Below are 23,406 nucleotides of genomic sequence, written 5' to 3' on the forward strand. Positions count from 1 at the left end.
TAAAAGCAAAATTAATATTTAGCAGTAGTTAAAGGTGACCACTGGTGGCTCTGGAAACTGAAATCCTTCTTCATGGAACAGGTACTTTGTGTGTGTAGGAACAGATGCTCCTCGCTAATCTGTTAGACTGCCAGTCCCATTCTGGATGCTAGGCAAGAGAGGACTGTTTCTATTTCTTGGATCACTCTGCCACCACCTCTTTGCCCCTAAGTGTACTAACTGAGAACACCTGCCAGTCTATTCATTAATACAATATGAATATCATGTGGAAAAAGTATTTAATGGAAGTTTTCCTAGAATAATTATTTCATGCAGACTGCTCAACGTCGCATGATCCATTGAGGCTGTAATGTTTAAAAAGCCCTCCGTATCACCAGACATGGTAAGGAGGCCTATTCTGGGAACTTTTAAACTTTAAACAAACGGGCTCTGTGCTGCTACTCATCAACTTGCATTCACAACATCTATGCTTCAGGCAGCAAACTTCCTATTCAGGCTTCTGGAAGCCATGCAGGAAACTACTAGATAGAGAAGGCATGTGGACTATCAGGAAGGCACCTGTGGTTGCTGACAATGAGAAACAAACTGCCGGTTATATATATGACTCTTCAAAAAGAAATGTCTGTTGCCGTATCTGCCTCAAAGAGCTTTGCTGAGCAAAACTGTCCTCTGCATTTCCAGCCACATCAGTTTATGACTGTGAAAAAGTTCTTACTGTGAACAATCTGAAAGCAAATCCTTCTTTCTCCATTGGGAAGAGCAGAAGAGAAGTAAAAGTCCACTCAAAAATCCTACTATATCTTTCTCAAGCAAACAAACACAATGCTGTGATCACCTTGTGTGCTGAAGTCCAGGGTTCTGTTCCTCTCACCCAAGCTTGATTCGGATACTTGCTGATCAGTACCAGTGACCTAAATGAAAATTATAAGGAAACGGCACATTAATCTGCAATTTACCAAAACAAAGATTAGCACTGATGATCCTAAGAACATACGTGACAATGTGAAATAAATACCACATAAGCTGCTATTTAGACTGAAAGCTATTTAAAGATACAGTATTTTACAGTGTCTTTGGGTCAGGAACAAACGCAAGGCAAAGGAACATGCTTAAAGCAATTTTTCATTTTTCCAGAATCTACAAGCTAAATTAATCTTGAATTCACAGGCAGCTGGGGCTGCAGGCCCACATTACAAAGGTTAATGTCTGCACTGCTTAAAACTAATGGTTTTATTACAAGCAATCTTTTTTTCTACAGTCTGCATTTTTCCATGTTATGCTTTTTTCCCACCACATTTTATCACCCTAAAATATGATAGAGAACAGAAACCATAAAACCAAGCACAAGTGCAGTATTTTCCTTTGGTTATTTGCTGAGATGTTAACACCTAATGTATTTTTAAACCCTATCACATCATTGCCACCCAAGGTGGCTGATGCAGGGTGTTCTCCAGCCTATCAGAGATTCCTGAAGGGAGATAATACTATCACCTTTTTTCTGAAAGGATGGATCTAAGTGGGTAACTTCCCTTCACTTTTGAGAATCATGTGAACAAAATACAGAATCAGTCTTGCTAGAAAGACTTGATCCATAAACACCTAAAATTTAGGTAATTTTCTTTCTACTGATTTTAATAGACTTTGGATTGGACCTTGTTGCCAACCTCATTAGATTTTTAGCAGTTCTTTGGGATCATGATTATTAAAAAAATGATTCCAATAAATAGCTGGTAACAATAAATGAGAAAAATATAAGAGGAAAAGTCAAAGGGAATGAGATTGATATCATCTTTAGCAGAAAGCATTATGTCTGCTTCTGTCTGTAGGACCACAATTAACTAGTAAAAGCTTATTACAGCTGGTGACAGAGTCTAGAAATAACCATCAGTCACCTCTGTGAAAACCTTTTTGTCAAGAGCTTAATTTGTATCTGGCCTTCTAAAAAATTGAATGTGACACTATTACTCTGAAGCTATTAAGGAAAGAGCTTCCAGTGCATATGCCAGTGTAGATTAATGCACATGTATATATGCATAACTTACTGTGCTCACTAATTTAAGTCTAAGGCTTAGCAAATACAACTCTAAACAAAAAAAGTACCAGAAATACTTTAATTCCGCAATAATAGATGGATAGAGGACTGGGAAGGAAAAGTGAAATCACTTGTATTTTTAAACAACTTGCTTGGAAATTTCTTAAAGGGTCTTTATTGAAGCAGAATATCTCATCTGTGGTAAAAAAAATTAGTGGTGTCACTTTAAGTTGCAGACCATTCCTGGAAACTAACTGTGGAACTGCTGGGAACTAACTGGAAAAGTAAGAAGTGTTCTCAAATGCTCTTTATTGCTGGAGAAAATTCAATCGACTAAGTACATTTTGGAAGAAATAATATAATGTTTTAAGGGTGTTTGTTTCTTTTTAAAAGTCTAGGGGTTCTTTTTAAATCTGAGTGGTTTCATAGATTCTTAATCATTGACAGGAAAATATCTGCTGAATATTTTTGCTGAAATGTTTATTGACCTTCTACATTCTCCCAGTCACCTGGCAGCTGTAGTGACATTGTCTAGTACCTATACAAGGGCCTAGTACCTATGAGTTACGTGCAAGGCTGAGGTTTTGGCAAACCTGTACTAATGAAAAAGAACCATCTGTAGCTTTGATCGAGTAAATTTAAAATAACAACAACATTATTACACAGCATACAAAGCAAATTTAAGGCTTGTGAAAAAAGCTAGCTTAGCAATTCTTGAAATAAAAATATTGCGTCTCTCTCTAAAACCTACGCTATTTTATAGGCAGAAGAAAGACATACATTGTATTACAATACCTTATTTTCCTATTACACAAACACTTCTAGATTACAACAGTTCAATCTTCATGTCTGTTTTTTATTTATTCTCTGCTTAGTTTGCCAAAGGGAAGAATTATAGCATTGACAGAATTTTTTGACCTGGTAATAAGACAACTAAGCTTATTTGACACAAGCCACAGAGCAGCTATCAGTACTCTGCTTTGACATCTTGTTGGAACAGACCCTGTATTCCAACACAGGCAGGAGACAAACTATTTTACCTTGCTGTTAGGTGTTAATACTGAGAGTTCTTCAGCTCACCTAGGGTAAGGAGTCATGCCTTACTCAGGGAAACTACAAAGAGGAACTGTTCTCAGCAGTCTCCTCCATGCAGTGAGATTTGGATCAGTCTTTCACATCCTTTGGAATTTCGACAGACACAAAAGCTCAGCCATCACACGCCACATTCCTTCTCAGGCTCTGCCTCAATCTCAGAGGCTGCTACAGAGGCTGAAAACCCTGCAGCAACATACCTAAAGACATGGGGCTGCATAAACAAGATAACATGCTTAGAGGTGACTCCTTACTAGGTGAATCAAAGGACACAGCCTCTCAGCTTAACTTCTGGATGCTTGCTTATATACTGCAGACCATATTGTATTATGGTTTTCTCTAATTACACCTGCTGGAAATGAAAAAAAAAACAAAACAACAAACCTCACAACCAAACCCCAACAATATGACAAATAGATGGGACAAATTTACACACAGAGAAATTGCTTCTTGATACCAAATGGAAGACTGTGAACATTCCCCTCTATATAAAATCCCCCACATACAAAAAAGCACTCCTCATCTTTAAGGTTTATCTCTCAAGGGCCTCATTGATAACTAGCATCCTTAATAGTGGGAAAACGAGAGATTTCAAGATTTCAGGCATGCAGAAGAAATCAGGGATATAATTTGAATTTTGGTTTCTTCTACTTTTTTTCAGTATTTAGCCATATTTTGCAAAACATAAGCCATTTAAAGTTATCTGATCAATGTGTTAATATTTCCTTTTCCTTCCCTTGTTCCTTCTCCATTCACAAGAATAGTTGCTCAATGTATCTCATATGCATTTGGAATTGATTAACCTTCTTGCCTGGGGGAAGGAGAACCATGGTTTTAATTGTAGGAGGTAACACTGACAATTTTTATTAGTCAGGTCAAAGTTTTGGTTCACATAGGGATGGCACATGGTTTCATACATGTTCCTGCACAGCCTAGGGTAACAAAACCTTATTGACTTGCACATCCTCAGACGTAAAGCTGATAAATACAGTCACTAAGCTATCAATAGGAAAAGAAAACCCATGCTTTTAACAAGCCTGCACAGCCTACAGGTTAGTAAACCTTATAAACAGTCACTGGTATAATTCATGCAGAACCCTGATTTGTTTGTTCATGTCTTTTCTATATCCTAATCAATACTTTGCATAGAAAACAGTATGAAAAACACTTTTTTTCATAGTCATAAAATGGGAATTCCTAATCAGTACAGATGACAACAGTGATTTTTACTTAGATGCAACCACTAAATTAGCACTGAGATTTGTTGTCCATGAAATGCATGAAATATTGAGTCTAATTTGATACAATTTAATAAAATTGTAAGTACCTCAATCCATTTAAAAACAAACAAAACCTATTGCTTGATGCTCAGTAAGAGGTTTTACAATTATGACATTATTACATAATGGTTCCCAGAAGCACTTCTGTAGCTAAAGCTCTGCCATGATTTCCATTGCAAAGTCTGCCTTTGAGGGATTTATAAATCTAGTTATTTCAGTTCATACTGTACTGCAGCTTGGTGCATATTATATGGGAGCATTTGCATCATGTAAGAACTCAGGGCTCCATTTTGTTTCTTTTGTAGACCTAAAACTGTCTTAGACTTTGTCTCCATTCCTCCACTGACTGCAAAAAAATACATCAGGGCTTTTGTTGTCAAGAAAAGTATATGGCTACAAAGTCGCTGTGTTGGCTTTAGTTAGCATTGCCAGTGTACTTCACTTCTGATACTCAGCACCTGTTGTTATTTTGCTCCTACAAGTTCTCTGAACCAGAAACTACCTGGCATGTATAAACTCACTCCTGGTAAGAAACTGTGTAATTATCACCATTTAGAAATTAAAAATCACCACTCATTTTCACTTGTGATTAGAACAAACACTTCTGGAACCCAGGTGACCAGAGATGAATAGGCAAGGCACTGACACTGATCCCAGATGCCAAAAAATAACAGTCAATACATCTACTTATTAAAGCTCATGCTCTTCTTGCAAGAGCATGACTTTGCTGCTTTAAGTTATGTTGTGTTAAATTATATTTTTGTTATATGCTGGTGCTATTGTGCTGCTGGATGTCGATGCTCAAGCAAAGTGTAATCCTAACTACAAGAGTGCTCAAAGTGATTTTTGTGCTTAAGTATAAATAGACACTTTTCTAAACCTTACTTAGTACCACATACGAATTCTTATCACAGATATGATCCTCCTCTTTCCCCTAAAACCATGTATAATTCATACTGCTTTTGCCAATTCTTTTTTTTAATCACTCAAAAATATCAACTCCTCCAGAGCTTGCAGGTTCCTCTGAGTTACTGTAAAGCAAAAAGGATGGAACTCAAATAAAAAATATTTTACAAAGGAGATGGCCTTGGAAACTCCAATTTTGCTGTTCAGAAAAGAATTTCACTCACAAGCAGTTTATAGTGATTCATTTTATTATAGCCAAATAAATCAAAGGTAGTGGAATGTTTGGCCTGTTTATTGTGGCAGGTGGTGGAGGGTATGACTCAAGGCAAGGACTAGAAGAGTTGTCAGAAGCTGCTTTGTCAGTCACAGAAGCTGCAGTCAGGCATATCTTGGCAGTTTTTTAATTGAATTTTTTTTGAGGACTGTGCATCCCAATGTTCTTTTTTTTCTCAGACACTTGTCTTATTAATTATCTTAATAATCTTCTTGTGTATAATAGTAAAAAATTATGTAGGTTTTATATAAGTATTTTATAGTTTTGTGGTCTCAGTTGTGGTTTCCCCTAGCAAACTTTACAGTGTTGTACTTTGAGGAAAAGCAAAGTACTCTCCTCTGTAATGTGGGTGCAGTTTGGCAACCTGAACACACATATTTCCACAGTGCACTATTAACAACTGATAAGCAATATCTAGAATGTTTGACTCCTTGAGTTTTTACTGAGGCCTGCAAGACATTACAGTTTCTAAAAGCCATTTTTAGTATTTTCCTATTTGTGACAGCTGATTCAATTATCACAAATCACTTCAAGCAAAACTGCTCAGCTTAGCTTTGGCTGTACATGCAGATACATTGTAATTTTAGTTCAGTTGAGTTGACACTGTGCAGTAAAAAGTAAAGCAAAAAGCATAATGTAAATATTTGTCTGAAGTATACTGGATCCTTTCTCAAAGTTCAGAATACAGGTGTTACGCACTCTCAGGAGTATCTGTTTCTGCCATATAACAGAAGAAGCTATTAAAAGCTGTAACAGCCAAAAGTATAGGAAGAACACATCCCTAGCCTTTCATCATTCAAATCTTTGCCCCGTTTGGTTTCTTAGCAGCTAACATAACAGTGAAGCAGGCATCGGCTTCTAGCACTTGGGCACCTGATAGGAGCCTCTTTATGGAGGCTGTATCTTACAGCTACTAAAGCATAAATTTGGCACTGAGTTCAAGGCATCCTGTCAAGACTAGAGCATACCATTACAAGAAACTATACTATTACCAGATGATCCCAGTACTTTTCCAGAACATGATCTGAAATCTGACATAAGTGGAGGACTGCAAATGGGTATTTTTAACTTTGTGAATCTGAGGTTATTTACAGCGATTTTTGTTAGGAATTTCCAAGTACATGTTCTACCTACACATAGTTTAAAATGGGAATTCATAATTATCTTGGCTCAGATCACACGTAGAGCAAAACCGAATGTCCCATGAGCTCTATCCTATATACACACACACACAAACCTACAGAAGTTACTGCATTACATGTCACAAGACACACAGTTATCTTTTTCCTTATTAAACCTACACTGTTGTACTGAGCTCCAACTAAAAGTAGTATATTAAAGTGAGGCAAATCCACTATCATCAGTAGTTAGAATGAAAAATATTTTACAACTGTAGGGGTTTTTTAAGAAAATAAACCTGCTTCCTAATCAAGATTTCTTGTTACTTATAGAAATTAAGAAGTGTAATCTCATTTTAAAAAATCATTATCTTTTACAATTAAGGAAAAACACTGTGCTTCAGTGACTCCAATCCATTATTCTAGGCTTTTGTTACTGACACTCCAGTATCATACAACTTTTTTTAATGGATGATACCAGCTGAAATACTACTACTTGCATAAGCATTTGCCCAAACATGCACAAAAACATAAGGAGAATACAAATTAAGGAAAATTTGTTAGTTAAACCCTTTTAAAGAGAATAGTCTGAAAAATGTTTAAAGAATATAAATATTTTCTAATATTTTCTCCCAAAGTACAATTAACTCCTAAATTATTTTAGATCATTACATTGATCTAAAATTGTTTCGCATCATTAAAATGTAAAGACTATGTAAAGAACTTCCTTTGCTTTTCCTTACCTGACTGGCAGGCATTTCTCCCATCACTGCCTCATAAGGAGGGGGCAGCTCAGTTGGATACAGCATTCCTGGGCTGTTAATGGTTACTTCATATAAAGCACTGAATGGGGAATGAGGAAAGTCCAAATGGAGACCTCTGTTTAAAAATACAAACAAGCAAACTTAACTATTAAAAATGGCATTGGATTTATTTGGTAAACTATTACCTACACCACAGTGATGTAGAGCATTCTCTGAATTCAAAGCCAAAATGCTACAAAGAATTATATTGAAAAAATTTACTAGACAACCAAAATGAAGCCCTCATTCACAGGGCAGCTTCAAAAATTGTATTTCCTTTTGGATGCCAGCCATCTCTACCAGCCCGTTTTGCAGTCATTGATGTCCTTCACTACTCCACACTAATAAACATTACTGAAATGATTTCTTTAGAAATTTAAATCTCATATTCAACTTCAAATGCATAATGTTAACAACTATGAAAGGATTACCTATAAGCTGATCTCTGCTTTAAGTTCAGATATTGTTATCCTTGTCTTATCTAAGTTCAATCAGTTCTCTATTACAGCAGTGCTTTAACATTAATATTTCCAGGTGCATCCTAAAAAATTTGTAAAAAATTTATGTAATCTCTCAAGAAAAGAAGCACTTTGAAAGAACTTCTTAGTCTGTAGCTCAGAACTATGCAATGACTGAAACTATAGAGAAGAAGAATCACCTCTGTGCCTCTATCACTGGTGTGCAGGTATATTCTGGTGGGTAGTAGGGTGGAGGCGGTATTGGTGGTATGAACTCATCAAAATCCAAAGTCTGATGCAGTATAGTTCCATGTGGAGTCATGCAGTCAGGATTGGTAGAATGTGGTCTCTGTGGCAGAAACTGAAAATGAACAGGTCAAGTTTCTTCAGATGGTAGAAACATCATCACCAATAATAAAAATTTTAATGAAAGGTCAGTATTAGCAACCCTGACCAATATCTAATTTCATTAACATCCATACTGAAATGAGACTCTTCTGGGACTGTAAGAATACTTGAGGTCAGTAAGGATTGTGAGTCAAATTGCCAAAAAATGCCAAAATGAGGTTTTACACAGACAGAGAGAGGCCTGTGCCTCAAAGTTAGTCTTAGGATGCAGAACACAGACATTTAAGATTAAATAGCTTTTCAATAAATACTTATACCTTGTAATACAATTTTATTAAAGCACTACATAATCAGCTGTATTTTAATAACTGATGAACAATAGATACAACTACTAAAATAACTACTTGCATGTTTTTGTTTCCAATTTGAAATGCCTTGTGCTTACAGAGAAAAAAACCCAACCTCACTCCCCCCAAAAATCCCTAAATAAAACAAACTAGGAAAAAGCTACCACATATTAATTAAATTTTGAATAAGACAACTACCAATATCCCACCTGTTTTTCACTTCCAAAAAAGGGGCCATTTATAACTTTCTTTATCATTCTTGTAAAATAAAATATTCTTAATAGCCATTTGTGGTTTGGTGATACAGACACTGCACACTTAAATGTGGTATAAAGGTTTTAAGTACTGGTATGAAAGAAAAACATTTATTCCATATAAACATCTCAAAACCAAAAAGAAAATAACTACACTGAATAATAAAAAGTAATCATACTGAGAACTATTGTCAACATTTGTGACAGGAACCTAACCAGCTTCTCGCATAGCAGTGATATCAAGAAGCCATTCTGATACCTTCTATATCAGGAACACTGTAACTTAACGAGTCTTCTAGCAAAGGCTTAAGCTACTTCAAGATCAAATATGGACCATTCTGCAGATCACATGGAACCCAACCACCTTGACCTGGCTTTATATGGTCTCCATGGATAAAAGGGGATCAAAAGACAATGCAAAATGACAGAAGAATTCTTTCTTCTCCCCGCAAGCTTCTGCTGTCATATCACTTTTGTTGGATCAGTAGATGACTTGGTCTTTAGCTCTTACCTTTTAAAACAAGTGAGCTAAGAAAATTTGCTGAAGGCACATTTCTTTTTTATACTGGAACAAGAGAATATATATCTTTGTAATGCTGTGTCCTTACATTACTATTGGTTTAAATCCATGATAAAGACTTAAGAAGCAGGGAAATAAAAGGGAAAATGCTTATGCTTAGGAGATCCAGCAAATAGAAAGTAAGTTACCTTCCTTTTTAATGTCACAGTTTTAAATTTGAAAAAGTGAAAAATATAACTTGGTGCAGTTATGCTGGATTTACATTACCATAGAAATGATATTGGTCTTTGATATTTAAAAGGTTGAGTTACATCTTAATTCTACTAAACACACGTTATGTATGTTTCAAATATCAAAGCTGTAATAAAGCAACACAACAGAGTGTTAGGAGGACCAATTTGAATTGTTTGTGAAAATGAACTATTAGTTGCTTACTAATCGGCTCTCTAGAGATATTTTCACAAGTAACTATTAAATAACCTCCTCTGCAGAATATGTTATATCATTATATCTTACAGCCAATCAATGACTTTCAGCCACTGTAGTCTACTAATGGTACTGGAATAAAAGACACGACATCTACTTAATTTACTCTTCGTTACATAAACTGTCTGATGCTGTTAAGCACTCTCTTTCATGTGAGATGTGATGCTGTTATCCTGTACTATCAGACATTTCTACAGGTTTGTCTTACAGAATAAAACTACATTTTTGCAGTCATTTGCTCTAAATTTACCTGATCTTTCAACAGCCATCTCCCAAACTGTAACATTACATTAACTGTTAAACACCAAACTGCTGCCCTAAGTGATACGATCATCAGCGATCATCAGTCTGCTACCATCCCAAATACATTGAAGAATCTTTTAGGAAAAAAGGAAGCAAGGCAAACTTCAACTTAGTGACCTAAAAACTGTATAAAAATCTATCATAACAAAGAGAAAGATCTGTATACTTTGGCTCACATTTTGCAGCCTACTTGATTCCACCAAACTCAGGACTACACTTATTTTCCTAGTAGAGTTGATAATTTGGGTAATTTTTACAGTCTGGAAACGAAACAATTTTCTTTTACAACTTTCTTTACCTTCTCCCACACTATTTCCATATACAGCCATGGAACCCAAGCTTTGTTTTGCACCAGAGAACATGTACCTCCATCCCTTCAGTTCTTCAGTTCCCTGGAGCTTGTTTCATTCAGCCATATATAGGGAGCAATACTCTTAACACTCCTCAGAACAAGGCAATTAAACACATAGCACTTTTACAGTGAGTGAATTGTCAGCGTACATTTTGTGGGATGTGACAGAAGGGAAAGGTTTTACACAGGGTAGAAGAGGCTGTGGTTCAAGAAGGAAAAGATCTAATGTTTAGATGCAGTTCAGTTTAACAGCAGAATCATTTCCATCCCTTTCAAGAACCTTTACTGTGAATACAAATCATGGCAACAAACTCTGTGTGACCAACGCTGAAAATGAGTGGCAAACAGACATGAAAGATGCACATGTTTGGAGGGGGGTGTTTATAAACAACAGTTTACCTGTGTGATATCATCCTGCTGGAAGGCACAGAAATTAAAGTGAAAAAGGCTGTAAGAGGGAGACTAGCAGGAAATGAAACAATAGCAAATATAAGGGATTATCACAAAGAACAGACATCCTTGAAAAAACAATCAGAAAGCTACTAAGTGGGAAATAAATCATATCTTATTCCATACTACCCTATCCACTAATCTCTACTAGCCTGCAAAAGTTTATTCTTCCTACAGCAAAGTATATTTTAAAAATCTTTAAGGGTTAGTCTCAAATGGTGAAAACTGTCAGGGGCTCAGCAAAGACTTTATACAAGTCCATAGGTAAGGAAAAGATTCGGTAAGAAAATGCAAACAGCTGACAAAGCTGGACTAGGTGGAGGAACACTGACAAATGCTTTCACAAGGAAACGCACATTTTTGGTATTAGAAGACAGTTGTTACTAAATAATCACTCTCAAAATGTTGGTGGCAAGTAGGACAGGCAGCAACAAGAACTGCAAAACCTAAAATGAAGGTGGCCTATTTGGTCACAAGTATAAACAAGATCAAGTTGCATTCAATGTCATTTCAAAAACTATAGCTCACACTATGGAACAATTCACAAAGCAGGTCTCCCAGCCAGGCTTTTGGGACTAAACCACTGGCCACTGCAGAAGCAATGGATAGAAAATGGTTGCAGACAAGGATAAACAGCAAATAGCACCACTGGTAAACACTGTAAATAGCCAACAGCGTTGAAAGCTTTGCATAACTTCATAGCTATCAATAGATATCTTGAACGTATTTACTAGACATAAACAGATATACCCTGGCTCTGGAAATCCCAAATACTCAACCGCTTCTATTGACCACCTGGAGCTCTTGGATGCTGGGAGCTTTCAGAAATCCAACAGGCAGTGAAATACAGATCTAGAATTCGTGCTTTTTTTAGGAAATAGCCAACCTTATGTTTGAAACTTGGCATTCAAACTGTTATGCACATGAAGGTTCTTTCTCATCCTTAGCCTAAAGATGGCCTTACTTTAGTGTGTAGAACGTGTCTGATACCTAACAGACATTATACATAGATTGGTGCATGTGCTAAAATGGATGTGCAACATAGTGCACACATTGTACACAGATTTTTGTGTGTTTTAATTGGGCACGCTTAACTTTGACAGAGTTACACAGCCTGCTTTAAACAGCCCTCATCTTTATTTCATACTGATGACTACTTAATTTGTTACTTGGTTTGCAGTTATGAGGGAAGAATAAAACATGCCATTCGGCTGCAGCAGGGTAAACAAGAAAGCTGTACAATGCTGTGGTTTTGTACCCACTTCTTGGACCTGAATTCAATACAGAAGTTAGCCACGGCATCAGTTGTTAACAAGCAGAGAATTAGAAACACAAATGTTAGAAGCACACCACTTGCAGCGGGAGCAGAAGAGGTAGAAGTTTTCTGAAAATGCAGTTATGCTCAAGGGTCTGTATACCATAGCACTGAGAACTCCACACAGCCAGGGATGTAGGGCTGGACACCAGTGACCTTCTCAGCAAGCTTAGAACCTGCAGCAAGACACATATGCCATCACTTCCCAGTGAAGGCAGCAGTGCTTTGTAGAATAACAGAACTCTGCTCTCAGTTTTTAGCTTTTCAAGGTGAAATAAACACCAGGAATAAGATTGTAAAATTAACTTTCTTTTTTTATTGTCAGACCAAATTTCCAGCTCTTCACTGAGAGGTCATCTAGAAGCTGGTCACTGGAGTGACCAGAATGACTGGAGTTTACTATTTATGTCCTGAATATTTGGAGTATATTGAAGTTAAAGCTGACAGAGAAGTCTCAATTAAGGAACTGAAGAAACAGCAGATAAGAATTGTAAATATAATTCTCTAATGAAACAGTTACCCAGTGTGATAAAATATGGTACGTCCTTCTACCTGAGATCTGTGAGACTAAGAACTCTTCGTCAGTATTTCCAGGTATGGGACAACCCCACTAAACATCAAGAAAGACATCCTCTATTCTGCATATTCTGCAGCTGATCAGCACTATTGACTCCATCTCAAGGACAGTGCTGGGATTCACTGCTTAGCAACTATGACATACCTAAATCAGTAATTGCTATACATCAGTACATGACTAGTGCTTTAAGAGAATCTTCTTATCTAGAGTATTTCCCATATCTGTATGTAATTACCTCTGCCTTCCATATCACATTTAATAAATTTACTGTATAACTCTAAAATGAGTCCTTTGGAGACTCCAGGGTTCGTTATCCTCATTTCAGTCTCTATATGTCATTTATAAAAATCTGCTAATTCTTGGGAAAGGGAAATAAAAATTTCTAATTGCATATACTTAAATATTGGCATGTTATCTATAGGAAAAACTCTTTGCAATATACTTGGGTCTATGATTCTGTCTTCAATTAACTGTCCTTCTCCTGGACAGGTTGCTTTTTGCTTTTCTGAAACACTGGAATCACTGTCTCCTGGAGGGAAATGCAGATACTAATTGTCTGGAAGAACACAAGGATCATGGCTGACTCTTCTAGTTTGTCCTTGATTTTAAAGGGAAACTGCAACACAGAAGATACTTTGATAAGGAAAAAACAGATTCAAATTTTTCTGCTCTGTTCTTTTGCAGTTGCTGTTCCTATAACCAGCACAAGCCATTAGCTCTGTAGTCTCAGAACAACTAGTCTGTGACACCACATCTTTCTTGAAGTACTGACCATATTTTAAATAGAATTAAATATTAAATATTCTTATTCTGCCAATAAAATGTGAAATGGAAAATGGTGTGTTTTCTAAAAATGTCAAAAGCTTTCCTACACCAAAGGTTTGGTTTACCTTTTTATTTGTGGTCGGGGGTGAGGGGAATATTTATCCAATCATATTTACAGTTAGGATGTTTCTATGCATGTACATCATTCGCAATGCATATTTCTAAAAGGACTGTCATCTGGGCTTTACAGTACCTTTAAGTGAGCTTTGTGCCAAAAAATGTAATATTTAGGTTTTGAAATAATTAGGTTAAATAATAAAAATTATGTAATAACTTAAAATAAATTCTCACTTAATGTGAAGCTTCATCCTGAAGGGTTTTTTTATTACTATTTCACTGGGGTAAGGGGTTAAACAATGCCAGCAAGATATTATCCTCATACGGAGGTTCTTTATTTGAGGTGTTTGAGTAGAAATATTAACTACAGCCTATTAAGTTAATGACATGCTGAATTATCATTATGGCTGATGAAAACAGTAATTAAATGTTACAGCTGGCATGTGTCATCATTACCTTATTTCCTTTACAAAATAACAGATTGTTTTAGATATCACATAACATGAAGAAGAGTCACTAACAGCAATGGTGATAAAATCAGAATACACTAAATTATATCAGTGCCAGTACTTCTAGGATAAGTACTGTATAAACATATTTGGAGTGGAAGAAGGACTGGAATAGGTGTACTTCATGGAACAGGTGTACTTCGTGCTTTAGCTTGGCCACAGCGGGCATAATTTCTTGTATTTCTATATTTAATTCAGGCAGCTACCTTTTGAAGAAAACAGGGTGAATTTTTGCAGTAGCCATTCATTAGATGACGAAAACTGAAACTGCCTTAGGTAACAAATAAAATATCATGGAAGTGACAGCTTGGTTATTAAGAGATGTTTCTTCACTTTACAGAACCTTGATATAATCTGATTTGATTCACATTTATCTGCTGGAGGGGTGTGTACACAGAAAGAACAATTCTGGGAAGCCCTATAATGGAGTGCAGCCTTAAACTGTCTAAAGTAGTGAAACACATAGCAAAAGCAATTTCAATCTTTAACTATGGTATCACTTACTCTTGCAGCTTTAGTACAATTGGTAGATTTTTTTTTTCCCCCTGAGCAACTGTGTATACTTAACAGAGTGAGAAAGGTTAAAGTGAGGTGAAAAATTTGGGGTACTTTCTGAAACAGTCAACTCAAAGACGGAACAACCTAGGAAAATATGCTTTTGTGTCCCATACGACAGTACAAAATTAAAAACTAAAGGAAACTAAAATACAATGCAATAAAAATAGTTTGCAATTTTTTGCAGTATTTTTTCCTTAATGCTTGAAACCAAATGTTTGTTTGGTGGGATTATTTTTAACCCAAAAAACTCCTTGAAATTCATTGGAAAATTTAATCTGCACTTAGTATCAGACAGCTTGTGTTTATATTTTCCAGGGCATTTTTACTAAAATATCAGTACATCAGAAGGTAGCAGTTTCCAATAAAACAGTCAATCTGCTTGTATGAATCAGATACTCACTGTATGCAAAAGTTAGCAAGACAGCAGATACTCATGAAGCACTGTTGCAGATTTTCTTGAGACTGTATTATACCTGCTCTATGTTCCTAGGCAATAAAACCCGAAGCACATAGAACACGCTAGAAGAAAACTTGGAATTATTTGAAAGTTGCACACCATTCTAACTGATTAATTTCTGAGACAAGAACATTAACACACCACATGAATCACAAAACTGATGACCTAATGATGTCCAAGGAGGATGTTCCCTATTGTGTAATGCTTTTGCTGGCTAGGAATTGTATTTTTATGCCTCCTCTTCCTACAGGAGAGCCTATGTAGCTCTTGAATACTGTAAGAACAGAGTAAAAGAATCAGCACAATCATTAAAACCTTTTCATCTAAGAGGGGTGGTTGATATCTCTTGCTGCTGCTATCTTAAACTTCCAGCATGGTACAATCCTTCTAAGAGAAGATGCATACCTCAGTGAAAAGTAAAAGGAAAAAGCACAAATCAAGCATTAACAAGCAAGAAAAAAGGAAGTAAATCAGATTTCTGGGTGCAGTAGAGGAAAAGGGAACTGCAGATCAAGGGACAATAGACTGAAAACAGTGAAAGAAAAAGAAATCTTCAGGTCAGAGTTCAGCTGGTCTAAGTCAGCGTAGCCCCAGGGAAGTTACGCTTACTTAGGCCTGGTAGGAATCTGGCTCAGCAACCTGAAAAAAGAAAGGGAAAAACTTAAGGATAAACAAACAAAGACTGGGGTTGAGCAGAAAGAAAGATATCATTCCCTTCTTCTGCAGAGAGGGATGAAAAGTCTCATCAATGGAGCTGAATAGGTTGGGAGAACGGACAACTAAGCAGGAAGACAGAAAACTGGAAGGACAAAGCATAGGAAGCAAAAAGACGTTGACAGGCAGCATTGCCAGGTGGTAAGGAAAGAATTTTAAGGAAGAAGTGAAGAATGAAGTGGCAGAGAGAAAAATTAATGTGCTTTTAAGGTATTTGACTTCCTGTTGAGATTACTGCTTCTTGCACATGCTGTCAGAAGCACTTTATTATCATTCTTGGTTCATTTTCATCTATACATCTTTATTCCTCTTACACTGCTAAATATCATAAAATTAAGTGTAGGTTAAGATTCCTGCAATATATATGGTTACACTTCTGGACCACTGCTACTATTGTTACACTAGACAGACAGATCTTTCCAGGTGTGATGATCACTTTATCTCTCTGTCATCACTGCAAGGTGAAAAAGATCTTCAGTCAATGGGCATTCTTGCAGCAAATATTATGGTGGGGGGGAATTGTATGAAGAGAAAGAATACCTACAATATGACAAAAATCCTTAAAAAAATCCTGTTTAAAATACAACGTGTCACCAGCTGACATGATTATTTTTGTCAATTGTTTGACATCCAAAACAAAACTATTAAATAAGTACTGTTTACAAGCTTCTACAAGCACACATGTCCTGGTTTCAGCTGGGACAGAGTTAATTGTCTTCCTAGGAGCTAGTACAGTGCTATATTTTGAGTTCAGTATGAGAAGAATGATGATAACACACTGATGTTTTCAGTTGTTGCTAAGTAGTGTTTAGTGTGAAGTCAAGGATTTTTCAGCTTCTCATGCCCAGCCAGTGAGAAAGCTGGAGGGGCACAAGAAGCTGGGAGGGGACACAGCCAGGGCAGCTGACCCACAGTGGCCAAAGGAATATTCCATACCATGGGATGTCATGCCCAGTATATAAACTGGGGGGAGTGGGAGTGGGGGGATCGCCGCTCGGGGACTAACTGGGTGTTGATTGGTGGGTGGTGAGCAATTGCACTGTGCATCATTTGTACATTCTAATCCTTTTATCATTACTGTTACCATTTTATTAGTGTTATCATTATCATTCTTAGTTTCTTCTTTTCTGTTCTATTAACCGTTATCTCAATCCACGAGTTTTACTTCTTTTCCTGATTTTGTCCCCTATCCCACTGTGGGGGGGGGGGGACAGGGAGTGAGTGAGCAGCTCTGGTGCTTAGTTGCTGGCTGGGGTTAAACCACGACAACACACAATATGAGTACACAGTGCTATATGAAAAAATGCATTTATGTACCATTTGTAGGCATTATGCAGACATATGTGCCTAACTTACTCTATCCACTACTATGTGAAGTAAACACCAGATCACAGATTGAAGATACTCTTAAAGTTTGTAAGCGAGTGACTTTAACACTTCTCTATGAAGGACAGTCTTATCTCTGTAATTCATGCACTTAAACTCAAATCAATATCCATGACAGCTAGTGTATTTTTATTTATTTATTTATTTATTTATTTCTAAATCAACCACATGCCTACATGGCAGGTTATACAACATTTCTCTGTCCTGTAAATGGTTTGCAGCTAACTTGCTGGGCCAGTATTCTATCTATGCAAACTTTTAAAATAAGACAGATTTACAAATGACTGGTATTAGGTTTGTGTGCTTGCCCTCTCTTATTAAACAGAGGATAATTTCCTAGATTAGCCAGTAACAGAGCTGGGTTAGAAACAGTATACCTGGCCTGCAAAATACAAAGGATTTAAAATTTTTCTTTTTTATTTCAACGTTACATTGAAACCTTCAGAATCACAGCACTCATCTGGGATAGGAAAGCTGTCTTTGTCCAACCAAAACAAGACAGTATCCTGTAATGCAGCTGGCTATGCAGAAGACTAATAATCCTTTCCCCTCTTGTTTTAAACACAAGTGCTACTCTGAAGCTGAACTTGTTCTCCTTTGAAAACACTGTTACTGGCACAGGGCTGTGAAAAGTTCCAGTTTTGAACTCACAGTTCTCATTCTCCATAGTTCTCATACCAGAAAAGCAGTGAAAAATAGTATCTCAAAGCTAAGTAATTGCTCTGGATAGTGTGGAAACTGAAGATAACAAACATGTAATGACAGAAAATTTAACGTGCATATATAACTGAACCTCGTTAATAACCTTGTTAACAAAAATAACATAGTCCCAATTGCAAAATCCTGATTATAACTCCGTAATATAGCATGTGAACATTTTAAACACAGCACCTATTCATACTGCATACATCTGTATGCTGTATTTATATAGATGCATGCAGATAAAAAAATACACCCATGTACACCCACATTCTAACACTACACAAAGACACACAAATAGGCTTAAGTTTACAAGCAAAAAGTAGGTACAAATGAGTATACAGAGATAAGGACAATATGTTATGTTGGACAATATCCTGTGTTGTCACTGAAACATACTCACCATTTGCAGAAGATCAGAAGAAACCATCTGCATGCAACACATCGCTGTTGCCAAAGCACAGACAATGGTGGAGACGATATTGAGAGCGCACACACTGAACAACAGGTCCTGTGAAAAGACATGCATCAGAATATCATCTCTTATCTCAGGGACACAAAGGAAAGGACATATTTTTAGCTATTTGATAATAAACACTGTCAACTGCTATCAACTGATATGGTCTCAATTAACTGTGTAGAACACATTCCACTCATAGTAATTTTTTTAAATCAGTCTGCAAAGGGAACAATTATAGAAACAAACATCTTCCCTTCCCCACTTCTCACAATACATCTGGTATTAAGAGATTTCCTCAGAAATATTGATATTTCGACTTTTCCTGTTCCCTGAAAGAAAAGACAAATTACTGCTTTCACAGTGGACTCCAAGCTACAGCTATGACAAGAAATATACTATGAAACAGACTTCCGATTAAAAAAAACAAAAACAAACCAAAACCCATACAGAAATTTCACTGCTTTCAGTAGTTGAAATCTACAACTTAGGGTTGTGTGTTAAAAAATTCAATGGAAACTGTTGTATGAAATAGAGAAATTTATCCTGTATCAGATACTCTCTGCATCTGAAACATCTTTAGATATGAGAGAACAGCAGGGACTACATCCAGGCATTTCACCTTGTGCTGATGAAATAAGTGCATATTGTCACGTTGTTTTTTTAAAAAAACTGAAACTTTAAAAATAGAATATAAAGTATTTCTGTTCAGTAAGTAGAATAAAATAAATTAAACATTTGAATTAAAATGGAAACATTTTTATAGCAAAGGTATAATTAAAAAAAAAAGCATCCATCTTTTCCAATCACTGGATTTTCATTTACTTTCCCATCAGCCAGTGAAAAGGAACACTGACTGATTTAGCATGCTGGTGACATTTCAAAACTACTACATTCCTTCTACAGCAATTGCATAGCTGTTGTAATTGTTACAATTATATGGCGCAGTTAGTATTCTGAACAGCCAGTAAAAGTATTTGAGAAAAAGTGTCACAGAGAACAGATGAAAAACAGAATCAAAGTTTTTAATATATCATGAGTAAAAACACTCACTGTGTAAAGAACATTCTGTAGGATCTAAGTTTAAAAGAGTATTTCAGTCACTGCTAGCGCACAAAATAACTTCCATGCTATAAAATCAATGCACTGCTCGCTTTGTTTTTTTCAACAGTACTAAAAAAATGATAGAAAGGTATGGATTTACTCCTGCCACTATAATTGCACGCTCCTCAAGTGACCTTCATTTGAAGATGGAAATACCAGCCATGGGAACCAGGCAGACATTAAATGAGTCAACAAGTTCTAGTCATTTAACAGCTTACACTGAGCCAGATTTGCTCTTGCTGATCTGGTCAGTGGTTTTCTGTCTTCTTGGCCAGCCCCTCAGCCAGGGGAATAATGAATCAACAGCAAAATACCAGAAGGGCCAATCTCTAACTCACATACAGAAGGTGATACAGAGGACTCATTCAAATACAAAGCCTTATAGACCCATTTAGAGCATTCACATGGAGATAAACAGGCAAATAAATCCCTAGAGATCCAATTACTTAACAGTGGCACACAAAGAGATTGAGATCCTGCATGTTCCGTTTTCCATATGTAAACCTAGGTAAAAAACACCAAGGCAGATATGAGATGTAGGGTAGAAATAGGACTATTTCCTAGCAATAAGAAACTTCATTCATTGCTTACTACAGACATTTAGAACCAAAAAGTTTAGCTAATCTGAATGTATAACTTAATACCATTTATGCTAAATAATAAAATCTACATCAAAGTTGTAAATTAGGGTCCAAGGTGTCTTTAAGACCCTCATACTACTTACATGCCTCAGGATAGACTCAACTGTGCCTGTATCACTCATGACAGATGTTTCTTTGATCTGCTCCTAAAGATCCTGCAGCTTCACCCCACTGTTCCAATGTTTATCTTTACCATCAGTGTCCTCCTTATGTCCATCCCACAGCTGAAAAACCATTGCTGCTTTCCTTCCATAGCTTTTGAGAACAGGCTGTTACACAGCAGACTTGTACCCCTTTAAACTCTATTATCATGCTTGAAGGTTTTTTCTCCTTTACTGCATGACATATTAACCCCATTTCCTCCAATCCTCAACTGAGACCAGTTTCCTACGTCTCTGATAATTTTCATTAATTTCAGTTGGTTCACCTCAAGCTGGTCTACCTTCTTCCTCAAATGCAGAATCCTATACTGGGCACAACCAAGGCCTTGCAAATGCTGACTACAGCATAAGGATTATTTCTTGTGCTTTACAGGCTATACTCATCCTTACACATACTGCAGTGATGACTGAGGTTTTTTGCAACAGCACATCATTGATTTATTTTTTGTCCAACATAACCCCAGATCCTTTCCTGCAGAACTACGACCCTCTTCAACCTGCTAGTAGGTAAGGACAGAAGCAACTTCATAAAGACAAAACTATTTTTATTGGAGAAAAGCCAAAAACCAAACCTCATTCTCAATTATACTTATCTCACATTTATAAAAGATAAGGAATAAACCAAACCCATTTCATACTACATGGATAGAGAAAAAGGATTAATTTTTTTCCCCCAATTCCTTCCTCCAACACTCCAAAGCACAGAGTAAAACCAAGTAATACTTTTCATTTTTAGTTATTTTTCCTTTTCTACCAGTAATTCTAGAAAACCTCTCCAGAGTGTCAAACCAATTGCTTTAATTTTTATTCATTGCTAAGTATTGTGAAACAACAGAAAAAGTAAGCGGACTGCAGTAGTGTCCCAGACTGAACACTCAAATGATCACAACTTTGTTGTTGTGGTTTGAGATTTTTCCCTTGCCATGCACGGGTAGCTGAAATCAATTTGCTATTCAGCATTACGTTTGTTATGTAGGGCAGGGATTATTGTCCACAGTAACAATGGCCCTCTTTCCACAGCCTCCTTTTCCAGGCTAAGCATGCAAGAGTTAGAATATTGTTCCCACTGCAATCTTTTTGAAGGTGAAGATACAACTAAAATGTTTCAAATGCAGTGATGCAGTATTTTTATATATTTTATAAAGATCAATAAAGAGCAGACATCTATCAGCCAAAAACATAACAAGACAGCAAAGCTAAACAAATTTGGAAAAGATGTTAAGTTTAAATTTTTAACAGTGAAGGTAATAACTAAGCAATGATTGTGGTATCCTCACCTTCACTAGGTATTTCTTAAAGAAAGACTACTTCTTTGTTGTGTTTTTTTTTCTAAAGTCTTTCAACTCAAACAGGAACCAACCAACAATGAACCCTTCTCTGCCTCCCCTCCACCTGCAAACAAACATTATACAGCCTCAGGCAGTTTACCATTTTCAGGGAATTCCCTCCCTGTGCCCTGTAGAACAAGTAACTAGGTAATTCATAGGACACCCATTTATTCAACTATAGACAGCAAATGAGCAGCACAGGCTTTCAAGATCTAAAACCCTCCATGGCCAAACATGCTACCCAAAAGACAGTGTAGGTGCTTATGCAGATTGCAGCTGGAACACAATGACAATCAAGAGGTCCTTTAGGAAGTATCTGTGAAAAAGCAGTAACCACAACAGGGATAATCTTAACTCTCCACAGCACCTGGCCACAGACAGCTACATTTATAGGGGTCTAAAGGAGTAAGAAATCTATATTAAATACAAAAGCAAGGAGCTTTAGCAACAGATTTTTCGTTGATATCTGCAAGAACTACACTAATCAGAAAACAGAACACATGAATCTGTAATGGTGTGAAATATGATTCTTTGCTCTTCACAAATGGCTGAACCAATTTTCTCTTACATGGTATTTTTCTGGGTATTTTCATCTTTTTAAGAGAAAAATCTGATTCTTCAGCATGTTTATATGATAATTAATGATCTGATAGATATAATGTACTATGTAGAATTATTCTTCCACAGGTTATGTAGACAATTTTCTTACTACACCTTAACTGACTAATCGCAGAGGACAAAAATCCCTTTAAGAGTGGAAGAGCTGTCAGAATTGCCTGGAAGCAAGCCTAGGTCAATGCAGATTATATACCCACAGGAGTTAGATGGCATTGTGAGCTGTTTCTCTGTGGCCAGTTATTTTCCCAAGTAGATCCCCTGGTAAATCTCAAAAGCTGAATTTGAATTTAATACTGACTTATGAAAAAAGAAAGATTTCATGGTTGCAGTATTCCATTTTTATTACAGCTTAATATTTACCAAATTAATTGTGTCATTACCTACATAACTGTTTATCACATTTTCTCTCCCTAATAACAGACACCTTTGACTTATACTATGGTCCCACTAAGGATACTTGTGCATTCTCAAATCTTCTTCACACTATCATCCATATGTCTTACTTAAGGAGAGAACATCTATTTTTTATTCTTCTTTTACTGAGTTAAGCTGTTTTCAGTATTACTCTTTTGATACTGTTTCTGTGCGACTGCACCTCAAAGTTCTGCCTTTATTAGCACAATTAAAATAATACTTTGTAATAAAAGCTTTTAAAACACACATTTTCCAAAATAAACATTCACAAAGCAAAAAGTACACTAAAACTAAACCTTTCCCTCATATCTACTGAGAGTTTACCCCATCTTCAGTAGGGATTGCCTTCTCATAGAATACGGCAATCCCATACTCCCTATGCTTTCTCCATGACAGTCACAGCTACCTTTATGATCCTGTAAATTCTTGAAAAAAGCATACTCTTACATTCCTGAGAGTTCAAAACTGATTCAGAAGGAAACAATGCTTGTCACACAAAATTTATGGTCTTGTAAAACATCTCAGCTGGAGATCTTTAGAATGAAAGCAGAGTATAACATCAA

The 23,406-nt window shown here is 36.5% G+C and overlaps 1 protein-coding gene across 7 annotated transcripts in view; it reads right to left on the reverse strand.

The window, feature by feature from the left end:
- The window catches only part of ENTREP2 (endosomal transmembrane epsin interactor 2), a 171,792-nt gene that overhangs the window by 21,139 nt on the left and 127,247 nt on the right, over positions 1-23,406 (reverse strand). For 6 of the 7 annotated variants that reach the window (XR_011327049.1, XR_011327048.1, XM_069798053.1 and 3 more), the window contains 5 exons: positions 18,524-18,631; positions 10,973-10,990; positions 8,164-8,324; positions 7,446-7,581; positions 836-911 (listed from right to left, as the gene is read on the reverse strand). Coding sequence is in view for 5 of the 7 variants with exons in the window: in XM_069798053.1 (XP_069654154.1) it covers positions 836-911; positions 7,446-7,581; positions 8,164-8,324; positions 10,973-10,990; positions 18,524-18,631 (499 nt within the window). In the remaining 2 variants the exon portion in view is untranslated. The remainder of the gene's footprint in view (positions 1-835; positions 912-7,445; positions 7,582-8,163; positions 8,325-10,972; positions 10,991-18,523; positions 18,632-23,406) is intronic. The other variant, XM_069798054.1, reaches the window with a different exon arrangement.

This window comes from Haliaeetus albicilla, chromosome 12, assembly GCF_947461875.1.
Source record: "Haliaeetus albicilla chromosome 12, bHalAlb1.1, whole genome shotgun sequence".
Lineage (NCBI taxonomy): Eukaryota > Metazoa > Chordata > Aves > Accipitriformes > Accipitridae > Haliaeetus > Haliaeetus albicilla.